The sequence below is a fragment of the Loxodonta africana genome, chromosome 2, assembly GCF_030014295.1.
Source record: "Loxodonta africana isolate mLoxAfr1 chromosome 2, mLoxAfr1.hap2, whole genome shotgun sequence".
Classification (NCBI taxonomy): Eukaryota; Metazoa; Chordata; class Mammalia; order Proboscidea; family Elephantidae; genus Loxodonta; species Loxodonta africana.
This window is the reverse complement of record NC_087343.1, coordinates 186,038,197-186,055,295: the sequence shown is the minus strand read 5'-3', so window position 1 is coordinate 186,055,295 and position 17,099 is coordinate 186,038,197. Positions and strand designations below refer to the sequence as shown.

Sequence of the window (17,099 nt, the reverse complement as noted above, 5' to 3'; positions counted from 1 at the left end):
TGTAGGGTATCTATTAGAGCCGATAAAAATCACAACTTTTTTTTTAATCACCACGACCTACTATGAGCCTTGGAAAATGGCTGTCAAGGTTGCTGGGGGTACCTGGGTGTTTTCTGGGCCTACCCAGATATCCCGGCAGCTTTCTGGGCTAATACCACACCTTTGCCCCTGCACTCCTAACACATCACTGGAGCCACCTGCTTGCAGACCCAGAACATGGAAATCTGTGGATTGCTTTTAAGCTGGAGCCATAACCTTCCTCTAAGATGCAATTTTATAGCTGCTTTGTACACTGTACTAAAAAGAAATTAAAAACTACAGGGTTCCAGGAACAAACATGGCAGGATTTAGCATTTGAGTGCGAAGTGGAGAAATGGCTAAAGCAGAAACTGTACAAAGTGAGCCTGGAATACTGTACACCAGAAAACAAGGAACTATCAAAGGCTGTAGGGGTCAAGGGGAAAAAAACAGGACTGCAAATTTGAGGGGGCTATCATTGGCCAAAAATGGGCCAATTTGAGCACTGAAAATAATAAAGGCAGTTGATTAAAAAATTTATTAAAACCCATGAGTTCATAATAATGCTGAAGTCAAACAACTCACTTGTCAGATACCAGGAAACTAACTTATTATTCCAAAGACTGACTAATAATAGAAAAGAATCAAGCATTTACACCACATGTCTCATATGAACTGTACCTCAGGATAACCAAAATAATTATGTGACGTCCTGCATAGGAGAATTCCAGGTTAACAAACAGAGAAGGAAATGACGGAACACTACCATTTTCTGGCCTCTAATGAAATAATGGATCAAGTAATGAACATCGATAGCTGCTAAAACCACTAGGGGAAAATCTGAAGGGGAACTTAACTTTATGGATATATAAGGATGACAACACCTGGGCCCACTAATTCAGCTTAATATCACAAAAAAACAGCCGACCAGACACTGTTTGCCTTCTTGCAAATAAACAGAGTAAAACAAACAAAATAAAACACAAGCCGGAAACTAATCAAACTTGTTCAGAAAACAGATGATTATATTAAACGAAACTCTATGGAAAATTCTATAGGGAAATGGCCCAGTTTCTTCAAGAATAAAAGAGGGAAAAAAGGGAGGGGGAAACCTATGGATTTACAGAAACTTAAAAGATATATAGCAAGCAAATGTAATATGCGGACTTTAAACAAGTTAACAATTAAAAAAATTATGAATCAACTTGGGAAATTTGAATTCTATTTGATATTAAGAAATTATTACCAATATTTTTAGTGTGATGATGGTACTGTGGTTGGTGTATGTGTGCTGATATTTTAGAGATAGGTATGCGAGAAGTTACAGATGAAATTATAGGATGTAAGCAGTGTGTATGGGAAGGTATAGATGAATAGGGTAGCCTAGAACTCATAACTGTTGAAGCTGGATGATGGGTACGTGGAGCTGGGGTCACTATTCTTTCCACTTTTGTCTGTTTAAAAATTTCAATAACAAAAAGTAAAAAAAAAAAAAAAAAGCAATAATGCCTACCTTTATCTTCAAATTCCTTTACAACATCATTCATCCTATCTTGATAGAAGGATTCTCCCCTCTCTATTAAAGAGATGTCCAACGCATTATAGATTTTATTAAACTCTAGGGAAAAATTTTGACCAAATAAAGAAAATGTATTAGAATTTAAACAAACAGGAAATATGCATCCTACATTAAAAGCCAATTATTTAGTTAATTGGGACATTTGGAAGGAAGGAAATTAATTACATAAAAAGCATGATATAGAGTCATTACATACAAACTCTATGTTTGGAAAAGATGAAAGATACACACCACAAATATTGTCAGTGAGTGGGACTGTAGATAATTTTTCTTTAATTTTTTCCTGCCTACATTTTTTTTCTACAAGGAGTATGTACTTCTGTAACTTTAAAAAACGTAAATGAGAGAAAAAAGCTCTTTCTATTTGAGGATCAAATATTTACTAAAATTTCTTAAGTTTTTCCTAATCTGTACCATTTACCTGTCTGTCTAGCATTACGTACTGTAGCATTATAAAACATTTCAATACCTAGTGCTGCAAATCAGCCATCGTTAGTCTTCTTTTCAAAGATCTACTGATTAGTTTATCCATTTATTCTTTAAAGTGACTTTGTCAAGTTTGCGGATTTTGAAACTGTCTTTAAACTATAAATGAACTTACAGAACAAGGGAATGTGGAATGACACTCCATTGAACATTCTATTATCTCCTGTTGTATATTTCTGTTCATTTTGGTTTTACACATTTCTTGATACTCTGTTTTACAAATAGGATCTTTTCTGTTCAATTCTATTTTCTAATTAATTTTTGCTGACTTGCCAGAAAGTTAAATCTTGCACCCCCATGTCTTACTAAACTTCCTTACTAGTTGTTTCAGTTTTAGAAAAATATTTTAAGGAAAAAAAATCTATTTCCTAACACTTAAAAGTTTAGAAATGTCATTCGAGGTCAAATAATGACTCTACGAAGGTATACGCAATCGTGTTTGCTACTGCTATGTGAACAAGGAGCCCCGGTGGGTCAGTGGTTAAGAGCTTGGCAGCTAACCCAAAGGCTGGCAGTTTGAATCTACCAGGCATTCCTTGGAAACCCCATGGGGCAATTCTACTCTGTGCTATAGGGTCGCTATGAGTTGGAATCGACTTGACAGCAATGGGTTTGGTTTTGGTTTTATGGGAACAAAGTCCAGAAACTCACCTTGGCGGGAAACATCACAGATGAGCTTCCAAGCTTTTATGATATCTAGATTTTTACTCTGAAGCAGAACCACACACTGATATGCTCGTCTCTTAAACTCTTCCTCTGTATCAAACCTCTTTTTGGATTCCTGTGTTTTAAAAAAAGTAAGGTTTATAAAAAGGTCCAACTTTGTATTTCCAGAGGTAGGGGAAGAATATCATTTCTTGGAAAAGAAAGTGAAAACGTAGAACACCAGAACAAGTGCTCTACCTCGGTACTCAAAGTTAAGAATGACGTTACAAATGACTGTGCCAAAAAACATACTATTATTTCTGTGAAATCATTTTTCTTGAAAATACAAAAATTTCACCATAGTCCCCTCTCCACTTTTCCAATTCACAAATGGCTACTTCAAGTACTTTTGTGTTCAAGGAGTGTAATAAAGAGTAGCTAACAGGTACAGATAATTTTTTGGGTGCTCCACTCCAAATATGGTCCCAGATGAGTAATTTTTTTTTTAATTAAAAGAAAATTGTCTTCATTATTTCTATTTTGAAAACAATACGTTTATTGCATGTTAAAAAAAAATCATTGTTAATCCCACACTATTTTTACTACCAACTAACCAATGATAATATTTTAATGCATAATTCCAGACATAATTTTAAAAAAGTACACATATATGTATTTTAACAAACACTGGTATATCTTTTCTTTAAATTAATAATGTATTATAAACATTTTCTTGCATTAATAGATCTGCCTCATTATATTCAAAGCACAGAATTCAGAATTCAAATGGATGATCACAACACTATTTTGCCAATCTAACGTCAGTGAACACTTAATTGGTTGTCAACTTTCCTTAGAAAATACCAAGACAAAAACAAACCAAACCAAAAGAAAAAAAAAAAAAAAACCCACAAAAGTTTACTCTTACAATAATCCTATTCCTGGAATGCTATCTGTCACGAGAAAATAATCTTAAGGGAAAAAACCTATAAAATATGTACCTACATATTCAGTAATATATCTATTACTGAAGAGATAAAATTTGGGGAAAAATAATTCAGCAAAGAGAATTAATGTAAACTACTTTGGTATACCAATCCAACAACACAATGTATAGTCATGCTACGCAGCAACATGAAAAAGTTTATAATAAAATGTCAAATAAGCACAATACTAAAATAAAAAACCACAAGTGATTTAATAAATGTTGGTGAGTGGTAAGTTAAGGAGTCAAAAAAAGCTAACAACATTTAAAATTGTGGATTATGTGTAAATTTATCTTTTAAAAAACTATTCTCACATTAACGTTTCCAAAATACTTAAAATAAAAAAAATTAAATAAAAAACACATTTTAATTAACAAATTCCTAACTCCACGTAACGATAGGTAATGTCACAGAACTGAATTTTTAGCATACATTAATAACCACAGAAGATGTAAGTGCACGTGTGTGTGTGTGAGGGAGTGGTGTGATGGCTGCTCCTATATACACTCAAATAGAATGGGTCTCGTAATAAAAGCTAACTCAGTTTTCCAAAGAGGTTAATTCAACGAAATGGCCTTTATTTTCATCTGTGTGATTCAGTCTCGTTATGGCTAAGCCAGTGTATGTGAGCAAAGTTTATACATTTATTAAGTAATTTAAATTCAAGAGTGTCATTTATGTCAGGAGAACAGGATATGGGTGGAACAAAAGCCTTCAGAAGATTAGCAACTTTAACCCCATAGTAGCCTTAAATCCCATTTTAAGCTCCTTAAGTAAAATAATTATGACGAATGGTAAACATACAATTAAGATAATAATAAATGGTATCACACCCTATAAAAGGCCTGAAGATCCCCAATAGGAGGTGAAACTGTTAGATAATCTGGAAATTTATCTTGCAGGTGAGCGATGAGCATGCCAAACTGTGTTCCCCAATCTCCAATGTGGTTTAACCTAGTAACAGAGAACATAAAATCATTTAAAAAATGATAAACATGTTTAAACGAGAAGAATTATATTCCACCAGGAATCACCAGGAAACCCTGGTGGTATACTGGTTAAGTGCTACGGCTGCTAACCAAAAGGTCAGCAGTTTGAATCCGCCAGGCACTCCTTGGAAACTCTACGGGGCAGTTCTACCCTGTCCTACAGGGTCGCTATGAGTCGGAATCGACTCGACAGCAGTAGGTTTGGTTAGGAATCATTAACATTTAAGTGCTAGTATATCACATTTAGGAGCCCTGGTGGCACAGTGGTTGAAGCGCTTGGCTGCTAACTGAAAAGTTGGCAGTTTAAACCTACCAGCTCCTCTGCAGAAGATGTGGCAATCTGGTTTCATAAATAAAGATTTACAGCCTCGGAAGCCCTATGGGGCAATTCTACCCTGCCTATAGGGTCACTGTGAGTTGGAATCAACTCAATGGCAATGGGTTTTTTCTTTTTTTAAATATTACATTCAGTAATAAGTTGTTTACTTCATTGTTTCCACAATTAGTTTGCAAGCTTCAAATGACAGGCAAAGACTATGTCTGTTATGTTTAGCAAGAGCCCACGAACAGCGGCTGCATGTAGCAGGCAGCCAAGATTTGCTGAATGAATGACGTTCCTATCAATGAACCGTGATCTGTTCACTGTGTAGCTAAAGCTGAAGCCAATGTCGTCATTACTACAATTTTATGGAAATTTAACTTTTCAATCAATTATCTTGGTGAATTTAGATCAGTAGTTTCCAAATATCCATGGACAAAATTTTTCAAAATATGCGTCAATCCAACCACTTCTCATCCCTCTTTATCTCATCCCAAACCACCAGATGATTTGTGAAATGGATGATTACGAGAGCCTCCTAACTTATTACAAGAGTTTCCCTTCTTTGCCTAGCTTATTCACAGCAGCCAGAGTAATCTTTCATTAGATCACACTGCTCCCCTAATTAAAGCTTTCGAAGGCTTCCCATTACAGTGAGAATAAAATCGCAATTTCCAATCATGACCTACAAAGCCCAACATAATATTCTTCTTGCCTACTTCTGCCCCTATTAGAATCAAAGCTCTTGGTATACAGGAGGCATTCAATAAATATTTGTGGAATAAATGGGAGAGCTTTTTCCCTCTTCCACCCTCACAGAATCTGAAAAATCATTAGTTCAAAGGAGGGGCCCAGGATATGATTTATTTAAAAAAGTTTACAGGTGATTATGAAACAGAACCAAGCTCAGGAACCACGAGGGATATTCGCTCAAATGAGACCCTTCACTGTCTACAGAAACCTCTGGACAAAGCCGAGCGCATACCTGAGCACGCTATAGCCTGCGAATTCGAAGAGGCGGCACATGCTCTCTCCTATGATAGTTGACCTGAGGTGGCCCACGTGCATCTCTTTAGCTATGTTGGGAGATGAAAAGTCAACTACAACCTGGGGACAGACAATAAAAAAAGAGATTTTGAAAAGGGGATAACATTTTATTCTAATACAAGCACATCCTTTTTTTTTTTTTTATGATATCATCCTGTTTTTTTTTCTATTAACTTTTATTGAGCTTCAAGTGAACGTTTACAAATCCAGTCAGTCTGTCACATATAAGTTTACGTACATCTTACTCCGTACTCCCACTTGCTCTCCCCCTAATGAGTCCGCCCTTCCAGTCTCTCCTTTTGTGACAATTTTGCCAGCTTCCCACTCTCTCTATCCTCCCATCCCCCCTCCAGGCATGAGATGCCAACACAGTCTCAAGTGTCCACCTGATATAATTAGCTCACTCTTCATCAGCATCTCTCTCCCACCCACTGTGCAGTCCCTTTCATGTCTGATAAGTTGTCTTTGGGGATGGTTCCTGTCCTGTGCCAACAGAAGGTCTGGGGACCATGGCCGCCGGGATTCCTCTAGTCTCAGTCAGACCATTAAGTATGGTCTTTTTATGAGAATTTGGGGTCTGCATCCCACTGATCTCCTGCTCCCTCAGGAGTTCTCTGTTGTGCTCCCTGACAGGGCAGTCATCGATTGTGGCCGGGCACCCACTAGTTCTTCTGGTCTCAGGATGATGCAGGTCTCTGGTTCATGCGGCCCTTTCTGTCTCTTGGGCTCTTAGTTGTCATGTGACCTTGGTGTTCTTCATGCTCCTTTGATCCAGGTGGGTTGAGACCAATTGATGCATCTTAGATGGTCGCTTGTTAGCATTTAAGACCCCAGACGTCACATTTCAAAGTGGAATGCAGAATGTTTTCATAATAGAATTATTCTGCCAATTGACTTAGAAGTCCCCTTAAACCATGGTCCCCAAACCCCCGCCCTTGCTCCGCTGACCTTTGAAGCATTCATTTTATCCCGGAAACCTCTTTGCTTTTGGTCCAGTCCAATTGAGCTGACCTTCCATGTATTGAGTGTTGTCCTTCCCTTTACCTAAAGCAGTTCTTATCTACTAATTAATCAATAAAAAACCCTCTCCCTCCCTCCCTCCCTCCCCCCCTCGTAACCACAAAAGTATGTGTTCCTCTCAGTTTTTACTATTTCTCAAGATCTTATAATAGTGGTCTTATACAATATTTGTCCTTCTGCCTCTGACTAATTTCGCTCATCATAATGCCTTCCAGGTTCCTCCATGTCATGAAATGTTTCACAGATTTGTCACTGTTCTTTATCGATGCGTAGTATTCCATTGTGTGAATATACCACAATTTATTTACCCATTCATCCGTTGATGGACACCTTGGTTGCTTCCAGCTTTTTGCTATTGTAAACAGAGCTGCAATAAACATGGGTGTGCATATATCTGTTTGTGTGAAGGCTCTTGTTTCTCTAGGGTATATTCCGAGGAGTGGGATTTCTGGGTTGTATGGTAGTTCTATTTCTGTTTAAGATAACGCCAGATAGATTTCCAAAGTGGTTGTACCATTTTACATTCCCACCAGCAGACAAGCACATTCTTTAATAACATAACAACTCAAACAAAAATTAGCTTGGGTTGTAATTCAACTGTGTTAGATTTCCTGATGAATCTACTACTACATTAACTGAAAAAGAATCAAGTTCACTTATACAAATTATCTATTTCGGTGTTACTTCATAAATATCAGTTGGCTTTTCAAGCGCCTTTATAAAAAAAAAATCCTAACAAGACCCAAGAGAAAGGCTACATTTCAGTTATGGTCATAATTTCACACATTAATGATAAAACCTCGATATAAAAAGTGAAAGGCATTCCCAGTTACAGGACTTTCCACACAGTTCTAAAGTATTAATATTTCAATAGAAGGTTGTACCCATACCTTTTTATTCTCTCCAAGAGCAGGTAGCTGAACTCCATTCACCAGGAGACTGGTCAACTGTTCTGATACAAAATCCTTCCTTAAGTGGACATTAATAAAACCTAATGGACAGCAGATGAGAGAAAACATCAGGCAGCCTCATTTTAAATGTCTTTCTCAATTTCACAGCTGTCTCCAGAGCGCTGATCTGGCTCTGGCAAAATTCTCCACGATTCCAATACCACTTGGGGCCTTGACTTCAGCCCTTCTGTAAGCTCCCTATTTCGGCATCCATTTCAAACCTCACCATTCTCCTGAAAACTTCCTACTTAATTCAGGGCCCCTTCACTCTCAGCAAATGATGTTTGCCTCTTACGAGAAAATAGGGGGCCCCTTTGCCAGAGATTTACCTGCCATTATCCATCCATTCTTGCTCATGAAAAAACTGAATCACGGGGAGGCAAAGCAACTCACCAAGATCAGGAAGCTAAATGGTAGCTAAGTCTAGACTAAAACTTCAGTTTCCTAACTCACAACCCAAGGTGCTTTCAACATCTTGTTCAGTACAGGTAGCCCCTGACTTGTGACGGGGCTCCGTTCCGATGACCCTCTTATAAATAGGTTTGATGTAAGTTGAATCCCTTTTTCAGTTTTCACTATTATTACCTTTTATTACCAGCATCTTTATAAATCCAATCTTTTGTCAGCATCAGTGTTGTAACAATGAACTCAAAGTCTTAATGGCTGTTGGGTGCGTGCACAGTTCAGTTGTTGTATGTCATTTGAGTTGAACACTGCCCAACTTTCTATCTGCTAGGACACCCTACACCAACAAACTTCACTGTAGACCCGGCCACAGCCTGCCACATGGCAGTGTTTTGATCAGTAAATGATAACGGTGAACATATGTGAGTGAACATCTGAAAGTGATATCTTCAGCAAATTATGAGCTGCGACACTGTATATGGTACATAACACTAATGTAAGATGTACGAGAAAAAAAGAAAATGGACGGTTTTAAGTGCAGTTTGCTGTAACTGAAACATGTCATAAGCTGGGGACTATCTGTATACAAGTTTTTACCCTGCATTGATATTTAAAAAAAAAAAATTGTTTTTTGTTGTTTAAATTTCAAAAAGGAACTAGCCATCAGTACAACTACATCAGAAGTATAACATACCAGGGCCAGCAATTTCAACTTTTTCAATACACTCATTGGGTGGAAGGTGCTTGGTAATGTTTTCAGCAATTTCTCTTGGGTTAACTTTCTGTTCCTTGGTTCTGAGCATCTATAATACAAGGTAAAAGAATTCATTACACAATAGCTTTTAGCAAATTCCTGGGAAATGCACAACTGACAAAGCCATCAAAAGGCAAAAGCAGAGACGTCCAACCATCCTATAATGCACAAATTTAAGTATCAAGAGTGCCAAGAGGAAGACCAAAGTACTAAATCCATGATCTCCATTTCAAAACGGGTTGTGGCATACACACTTTCGTTTTATTAAGGCATAACCAAACCTACAGTTACGAAGCCTGGTTTGGCACATCTACATTTCTTACTTTCAAGTCATTGAAGCTGCAATTTCAAATCTGGATGCTAAATACCTGTTGCTGTGGAGCTGACTCTGACTCATAGCAGCCTACAGCACAGAGAAGAACTGCCCCACAGGGCTTCCACAGACGGAATCTGTACAGAAGCAGGGGTGATAAACTGCACTCTCTTAATACCTAACCCTAATGAAGACACATAAAATTACTCAGGAAAAAATCCAGACTCTTTTAGGTTAACTCTCTTCTATTCAGCAAAGGAAAGAAAATCAAAACACCCAAGCCAGAGGCAATTAACCACTAATACATGAGACAATGTTCCTATTAAAAATGGAGAAATCTTTTGAGTGCAAATGAAAGATGTAAGCACCACCTCAAAAACACCACAGTGGCATCAAATATTTGCCAGGCATGCCACCTGATAGATGGCTAGCTTTTAATCGCTGACCTTCTGACACTCACCAATAAGACACAGTGATCCCGAACACACGAGGGAAGTACTGAAACTTAGGGAGTGGTCTGAATCCCAACTATTGCCCTCAATTGCTCAAACTTGTCTGATTTTATTGTGAAAAGGTAACTCTAGGTTTTGAGTAAAAAATCTGTAGTAATAGAAGAACAGGATGATGATGGTATAAGACAGTCTCATATCTTTACACTGACACCTAGAAATTATATGTTTAATTTAAAATAAAAACGGGAAGCACACACCTTTGGGTAATAGAGCAAATTTAAGACCTCGAATTAGCTCCAATTATATGTAATTACTTTATAACGTTATATTGAGAATACATGCAAAACTTAACTAAAAATTCAAATTTGTGTTTTTTTAATTAAAAGCATACATCCCCTTCTCTCAAATTTTTCAGAACTGTTGAAAATGCCCTTTTCACTGAGGATTCAGTTTGCTATTACTTATACGATGATAATGATAGTAATGATGATGATAATACTTAATGAGATCTAATCACCAAGAGTGATACATAATAATACGTCACCTGAGAAATACCCATAGCACTGTTACACTGATAGTCTCCGAACTTGGGCTGTTGACTTGGTGTGACTATCAGAGGTGGATTTTCCAAATCTGGATATGCCGCCTTAATGGCACAACCAAAGACCTCTTGTAGGCGGCTATTGATGTTAATCATATTTTTAGTTGGTTTATTCCTTTCTGCTTGAAGACTCTATAGGGAAAGAATGGAAATATGTTAATAAAGTGCTACATAATCACCCAAAACTTTCTCAAATATTCTGAGAAGCCTCCAAATGTCTTGAGAAGAACCAAAAGATAACATGCACTCATAGTGCAATGCTCTTATCTGGGATATGCTGAGACACTGCATAGAATAAGTCCATCCCACAGCATCTACGACGTACGTGGGAAATGCCCTGAGTTTCTTCTTTCTGTGTTTGTTTTGTCAGAAGACAAACTGAGTAGGGAGTAAAAAGGGCTGACTGAATCTTCTTTTTAGATATTCTTTCCAAACTCTGAGAAAACAATAGTATAAAATCAGTCCTAAATAACTTCATATCAAATGGTGGAAACCTCAATGGACAGAAACAAATACACATTCTATCAAAACGTTGACCTCTTTAAGGCATGACATGAAAGGGAGCAGCGCTGGTAGTATCAATACAGAAACATCAGAAAAACAGTTTATCTTACTGTTCGATAATCTCCTAACTACCTGTTCTCCTCCTCCTCCTGCCTCCTGTTTCTCATTTTCTTTGGAGTGCAACATATTCATTTAACATGGCTTATAATTACCCCTACTATTGCACTTATCATCTCAAAATTATTTGTCTCCTCACTAGACTTCTGGATGCAGGGAAAGTATCCCGTTCATGGTTCTATCCCTGACACCTACCATAGGAGCAGCCATGTAGTAGCTTATCAAGAAATGGCGAAAAAACATGGACTGAATTATGTCCTCCAAAAAACATGTGTATCAATTTGGCTAGGCCAGGATTCCCCGTATTGTGTGGTTGTCTTCTATTCTGTGATTGTAATTTTTTTGTTAAAGAGGATTGGGGTGGGCCTGTAATACCGTTACTAAGGTCACATCACTGGTCCAATGTAAAAGGAATTTCCCTGGGGTGTAGCCTGCACTACCTTTTATCTTATAAGAAACAAGAGGAAAGGGAAGCAAGCAGAGAGTTGGGGACCTCATACCACCAAGAAAGAAGCATCAGGAGCACAGCACGTCCTTTAGACCCAGGGTTCCTGTGCTGAGAGGCTCCTAGCCCAGGGAAGATTGACAAGAAAGATCTTCCTCCAGAGCCGACAGAGAGAAAGCTTTCCCTGCAGCTGATGCCCTGAATTTGAACTTCTGCCTGCTAGACTGTGAGAAAATACATTTCTCTTTGTTAAAGCCATCCACTTTATTTCTGCTACAGCAGCACTAAATTACTAAGATGATGGTTATATCCCTGGTACCTACCATAGTAGCTGCCATGTAGCAGGTTATTGAGAAATGGTGAATGAACACTTACATGCTTTTTACAGAACACAAATGAAAATACTGCCTACACGAACCACAATTTGGTGTTAACCACAACGTCAGTGATGTGTAGTATTAATGGCAACAACCAAGGAAAGCTAATATTAGAGTAAGGACTGCATCAAGAACCGAGCAAAGCGTTTTATATACATTATCAACAAAATTGAGTTTGTTACTATTATCACCATTTTCAAGAGGGCTAGATTAAGAAACATGCCAAAGGTAAAAAAGACTAAGTGACAAAGTCAGGATTCAAAAACTCAGGTCTACTGAGATACAGAGCCCAAGTTCTCTGCTCCCTCATCATCCCTTTCTGCTGTATGAAAGGCATTATACTCTTAAAACGCTGAAAAAAAATTCTTACTCTTTTCATAAACAAAGTCAGTCAATAACTGACTCCCCTCTGTAGTGACATACTCAAAAAAAGGGAAGACTGCATTTCACAATCTGGAGGTCTCCAACAGCAAATGCTAAAGTTATTTAGATATAATCATAGGACCACAAACCTATGATACTAAATCTTAATCGCTGTAATTTTAACGAACAGGGTACAGGTGTGTGCATACGTGGGTGAATACATGTATTCACCCACATACACATATGAAATCCATTGTGCTTGATTTTTGCACCACGCAATTTAACATTTGATTATAATCAATTTAACACTTTTTCTCTACTTCTTTTATATACTGAAGTCTTTTCTTCCCCAAAATGATAACCTCCACGAAGTTAAAGAATATTACATACAGCATATCTCTGGTGTATCTTGTTAAGCATTCAGAAAACTTCACATTATGAAAAAAAATTATATTCTAAAAATAACACACCTTCCGAGCAAAAAAAGAAAAAAAAAGGATTGAAGACTACTCAAAATCTATGTGATTCTGTACCAAAAGCACTACCACAATAACAATTTTAATTAAAATAAAAAATCATCACTGTTAAGCATGTGGCCAAAGTGAGCCAGGCGAAGAAGGTAGGGATGAATGGGTATTACACACAGGGCTTGAATCCTCTGTGGATCCTTTGTTTTCAGTTGTGTTTGTGGCTCTAGTTTTTGTTTTTTTTTGTTGTGGACCTTGGGTTCAGCGGCTGTTACTCAGTGGGGCAAAAATATTCGTGAAAGAATTAATGTGCCTTTCACGTTACATTGGCAGCATTCCCCTATTCACCAATCACACGTGACGGCTAACTGGCATTACAGACACATGTGTAATAGAATAAACTGTACTTCCTTTTGTATCTTTTCCTTCATAGCTCTTGCACATATTAAAAAACAAAAACAGCTGCCATCAAGCCGAATCCGACTCCTGGCGGCCCCCTGTGTGTCAGAGTAGAACTGTGCTGCAGGGGGTTTTCAATGGATGATTTTTCAAAAGTAGATCACCAGGCCTTTCTTAAAGATGTCTCTGGGTGGACTTGAACTGTTAACCATTACCCCACCCAGGGACTTCCGTGCAAGTATTAGGCATTTAATACTTGCTGAATTGAAATAAAATAACAGAAAAAAAAGTAGAAACAAATGCAGAATGAATGAGGTAATCAGAAAGGTGAAATTCCCGTGGGAAGATTCCATGAAAAGGGAATTTCATGATTCTAGAAGACTCAAAGACAAAGCTATTTCAAGCACAGCAGATCACAAAACCGCTAAAAAAATCCATTGCTGTTTAGTCAATTCCAACTCATAGCAACCCTACAGGACAGAGTAGAACTGCCCCACAGGATTTCCAAGAAGTGCCTGGTGGATTCGAACTGCTGACCTTTTGGTTAGCAGCTGTAGCTCTTAACCACTATGCCACCAGGGTTTCCATCACAAACAGGTAATAAAAGAGATTTCATGGGTAGGCAGTCTATGAGTGAATGAGGTCACTCTGGGATAAAGTCATAATGCCAGTACAGCTTGGCCGAAAGCAGTATACGTATACAGAACAATTACGGGCGTGAAGCCACGCTCTGGGATGTGTCATTAGCAGACCTGAAAGACAGGCCAAATAACCCACACACCAACCGAAGCACTTTTTTGACAAAAATGTGATACTAGTTTAGATTAAGAGATCATTATGTAACAAATACAGCACAGGCTACATCGAAAAAAATATTTATTTTGAAATATTAAGCGAAAATGTAACGAATATAAAAATAAGATTGTAAAATAAACAACGTAGGGCAGAGAAGGAATGTAGGTGTATTTTAAAGTATTTTCTTTAAAATAAAAGTAATGACTTAATAATTAAAAAAAATACATAATTTAAAAAGGCACAAGCATAAGCTGGTGAAAGAATGTCTCAACTCTACTAGAATCCTACTCTAAAAACAGCTTCAATGCCATTAATTATACTGTTTGGTAAGCCTAAAGCTTACTAAACTAGCCAAACAGTATGAGGTAACATTTCAAAGGGCCCCAGACAACATTAACTTCTCCATTATATGAGCCAACTAATAACTGTCATAAAACCTGCCTAATGCAGAGAAAATACTGGCTTTTTTCTAATTCTGCAGGGTACGCTTTCAGACTTCTCAATGACAAGGGTTTTAAAAGATATACGATGGAAATTGCAGAATAACCCAGAGTACTCACCCTTCGAAGAATATTCAGTCGATATTTTAATTTTAAATTCTCTGCTCGCAATTGCTCCAAATCTGGTGAAGCTTCTAAACAGCCACAGTTTTTCAACCGATCAATTTCAGCAGTCAGAAACTTAATCTCTTTCTCCTATGAAAGAAGTGTAACTTTCTTCGGTCCAATATAATGACTTCCATGACATAAACTGTACCGTAAACTATACTGCCCTATTCCCCCTCTCTGTCAGAGCATGGCAGAGGTGGTTAAGACTGATGGACTTTCCCTTTCAAATACTGTGATTTTTTTTCCTTCAAAGTTTTTACTGAAATCAGAGTATTATCCTTGATATTAAAAAAAAAAAAAAAGTATATGTGTTGGGGAAAGAAATAGGAACACTAAGCATATAATGGGATAAACCTCTCATTCCTGGTTTCTTCCTTGTCTCAAAAACTACTTTGATTTAGAGTACTAGTTAAGTTTAAGGGTGACCAACCTGCTTTTAAGGAGCTCTGGCAGTGCAGTGGTTAAACATCTGGCTGCTAACCGAAAGGTCAGTGGTTCCAACCCATCAGCGGCTCCACAGGAGATGTGGTGATTTGCTTCCATAAAGATTCAAAGTTGTTGCTGTTGAGTTGATTCCAACTCACAGAGTCCTTACGGGACAGAGTAAAACTGCCCCATAGGATTTCCAAGGCTGTAATCTTTACAGAAGCAGACTGTCATATCTTTCCCCCCTGAAGAGGCTGGTAGATTCGAACCGCCAACCTTTTGGTTTGCAGCCCAGCGCTTAACCCCTGCACCACCAGGACTCCTTTCTGTAAAGATTACAGCTTTGGAAACTCAATGGGGCAGTTCTACCCTGTCCTTATAGGGCCACTATGAGTTGGAAATGATGGCAATGGGTTTTATTCCCAAATTCTATGACTTGGGATCTTTTAAAAAGCAAATGCCTTTTGCAACATTCAAAATAGCTCTAGTACATGCCTTTTGGCTTTTCTGGGACTAAAGGATTTCCCTATTTCTGCCTGTCCTCTTTGTTGCCATTGTCTCAGGTCCTAGACTAGGCTTTTTACTCTAATACCTAAAATTAACGACATGTGAGTTCATCAGGAAATAAAACTTCCAACCCAACTGCAAAACTTAGAAGGAGAGTCCTCACCTGAAATTTCAGAATGTTTAACAGCCAGAAAAAGTGGCCATAAATGAACATGTTTCAGACACTCATCTAATTAAACACTTTTTGAAGAAAATTTCTTAGTAATTCTTATCACAATCCAGTGAAATGATAATTATATCTCCATACTGACAAGAATATGTGACTCTGAATAGTTAAGGAACTTGCCAAATCACCTGGCTAATTTGTACTTTGAAACTGCTGATTTTGGTTTAAAGCAGCTCCCACAATATAAGACAACTGTAAACTACCTTTCTGTCACCTCTCCCCACCAGGGCATAAAAGATAATGGATCTACTACTTTTTATTAGCTGCGAGTGTTCTCTCCCTATAAATACTGAAGGCAGAAAACTCCCATTTGTCTGATGATGAAGCCTGCTCGGCTTTTTAGGAATTCTTTTGCTCAGTGTCATATAGAGAACGACGGCTGAGCTGCAAACCGGACCCAGGTCTACTGATATCCCACTGACCAAGCTCCCCCTCTCCTCCGTCCCCTAAGAATGTGTGTGTGTGTATATACAGGGAACGGGGCTGTGGACAGATATGCACACCAGATTCCTGCCCATCGGAGACAATGGATTGGGGAGGTCTGGGTGAGGTCGGGACCCTTCACTTCGCTGCAAGTCACAACCACACGGATCTCGGAATAATGAGCTCTTCCTCTCCCACCCTTCCCTTCTCCGTCAGAAGAGGAAACTGGGTTCCGGGGAGAGCGTGCGCCTCCAAACCAGCGCAGGCCCGGGTCTCGAGGAAGCCCTGCCCACGTCTGAGGGGACCAGGACAGTCCCCGCCTCGCTGCCGGCGCCCTCGACGCTCCTCGGACCAGAATCTAGGCCAGTTCCCTTCCCTCCCCGGCTTCCCCACCGTCCCAAGTGGCCTGACCTGCTGCAGCAGCCGCGCTGAGCACTGAGCCACTTGCTCGTCCATCCTCTTGTTAGCGCCTCACAGACCAAGTGGCAGGAAGCGGAAGCGGCTGGTCCTGCCCGGAAGCGGAAACCCCCTCTAGCCCCGCCGTTTGGGTGGCACCAGGTGGCTTCGTCTCTGCTGCCCCCTGGTGGAATCCTGGAGCCACTGCGAGGAGAACCAGCGGGAATGTCTGTCTTGTCTGGAGCCGGGGCTGTAGCCCTTGAATTCCCTTGTTGGGTAAGGGAAGAATAAAGAGGAATCAGATCAGAGTTCCCTTGTGCTTGGACTGCTTGGACAAAGATTCTCTCTCTCTCGAGCCTCAATTTGCCCCTCTGTGAACTGGGCACGGAAGTAACAAAATCAATTCGTTTATTCAACGAGCATTTATTGTGAACATTAATATGCCAGACACTCTTCTAGGCGCTGGGGATACAGAAAAGACA

At 38.9% G+C, this 17,099-nt stretch overlaps 1 protein-coding gene across 1 annotated transcript in view; it reads right to left on the bottom strand.

Moving 5' to 3' along the window:
• The window catches only part of RARS1 (arginyl-tRNA synthetase 1), a 37,760-nt gene extending 21,028 nt beyond the window's left edge, over positions 1 to 16,732 (bottom strand). The window contains exons 1-9 of the mRNA XM_003404647.4: positions 16,633 to 16,732; positions 14,592 to 14,726; positions 10,508 to 10,696; positions 9,139 to 9,247; positions 7,980 to 8,080; positions 6,008 to 6,129; positions 4,548 to 4,668; positions 2,735 to 2,864; positions 1,532 to 1,636 (exon numbers count right to left, since the gene is read on the bottom strand). Coding sequence (XP_003404695.1) covers positions 1,532 to 1,636; positions 2,735 to 2,864; positions 4,548 to 4,668; positions 6,008 to 6,129; positions 7,980 to 8,080; positions 9,139 to 9,247; positions 10,508 to 10,696; positions 14,592 to 14,726; positions 16,633 to 16,677 — 1,057 coding nt within the window. The 5' untranslated portion in view covers positions 16,678 to 16,732. The remainder of the gene's footprint in view (positions 1 to 1,531; positions 1,637 to 2,734; positions 2,865 to 4,547; positions 4,669 to 6,007; positions 6,130 to 7,979; positions 8,081 to 9,138; positions 9,248 to 10,507; positions 10,697 to 14,591; positions 14,727 to 16,632) is intronic.
• Between the last annotated feature and the right edge of the window lie 367 nt (positions 16,733 to 17,099).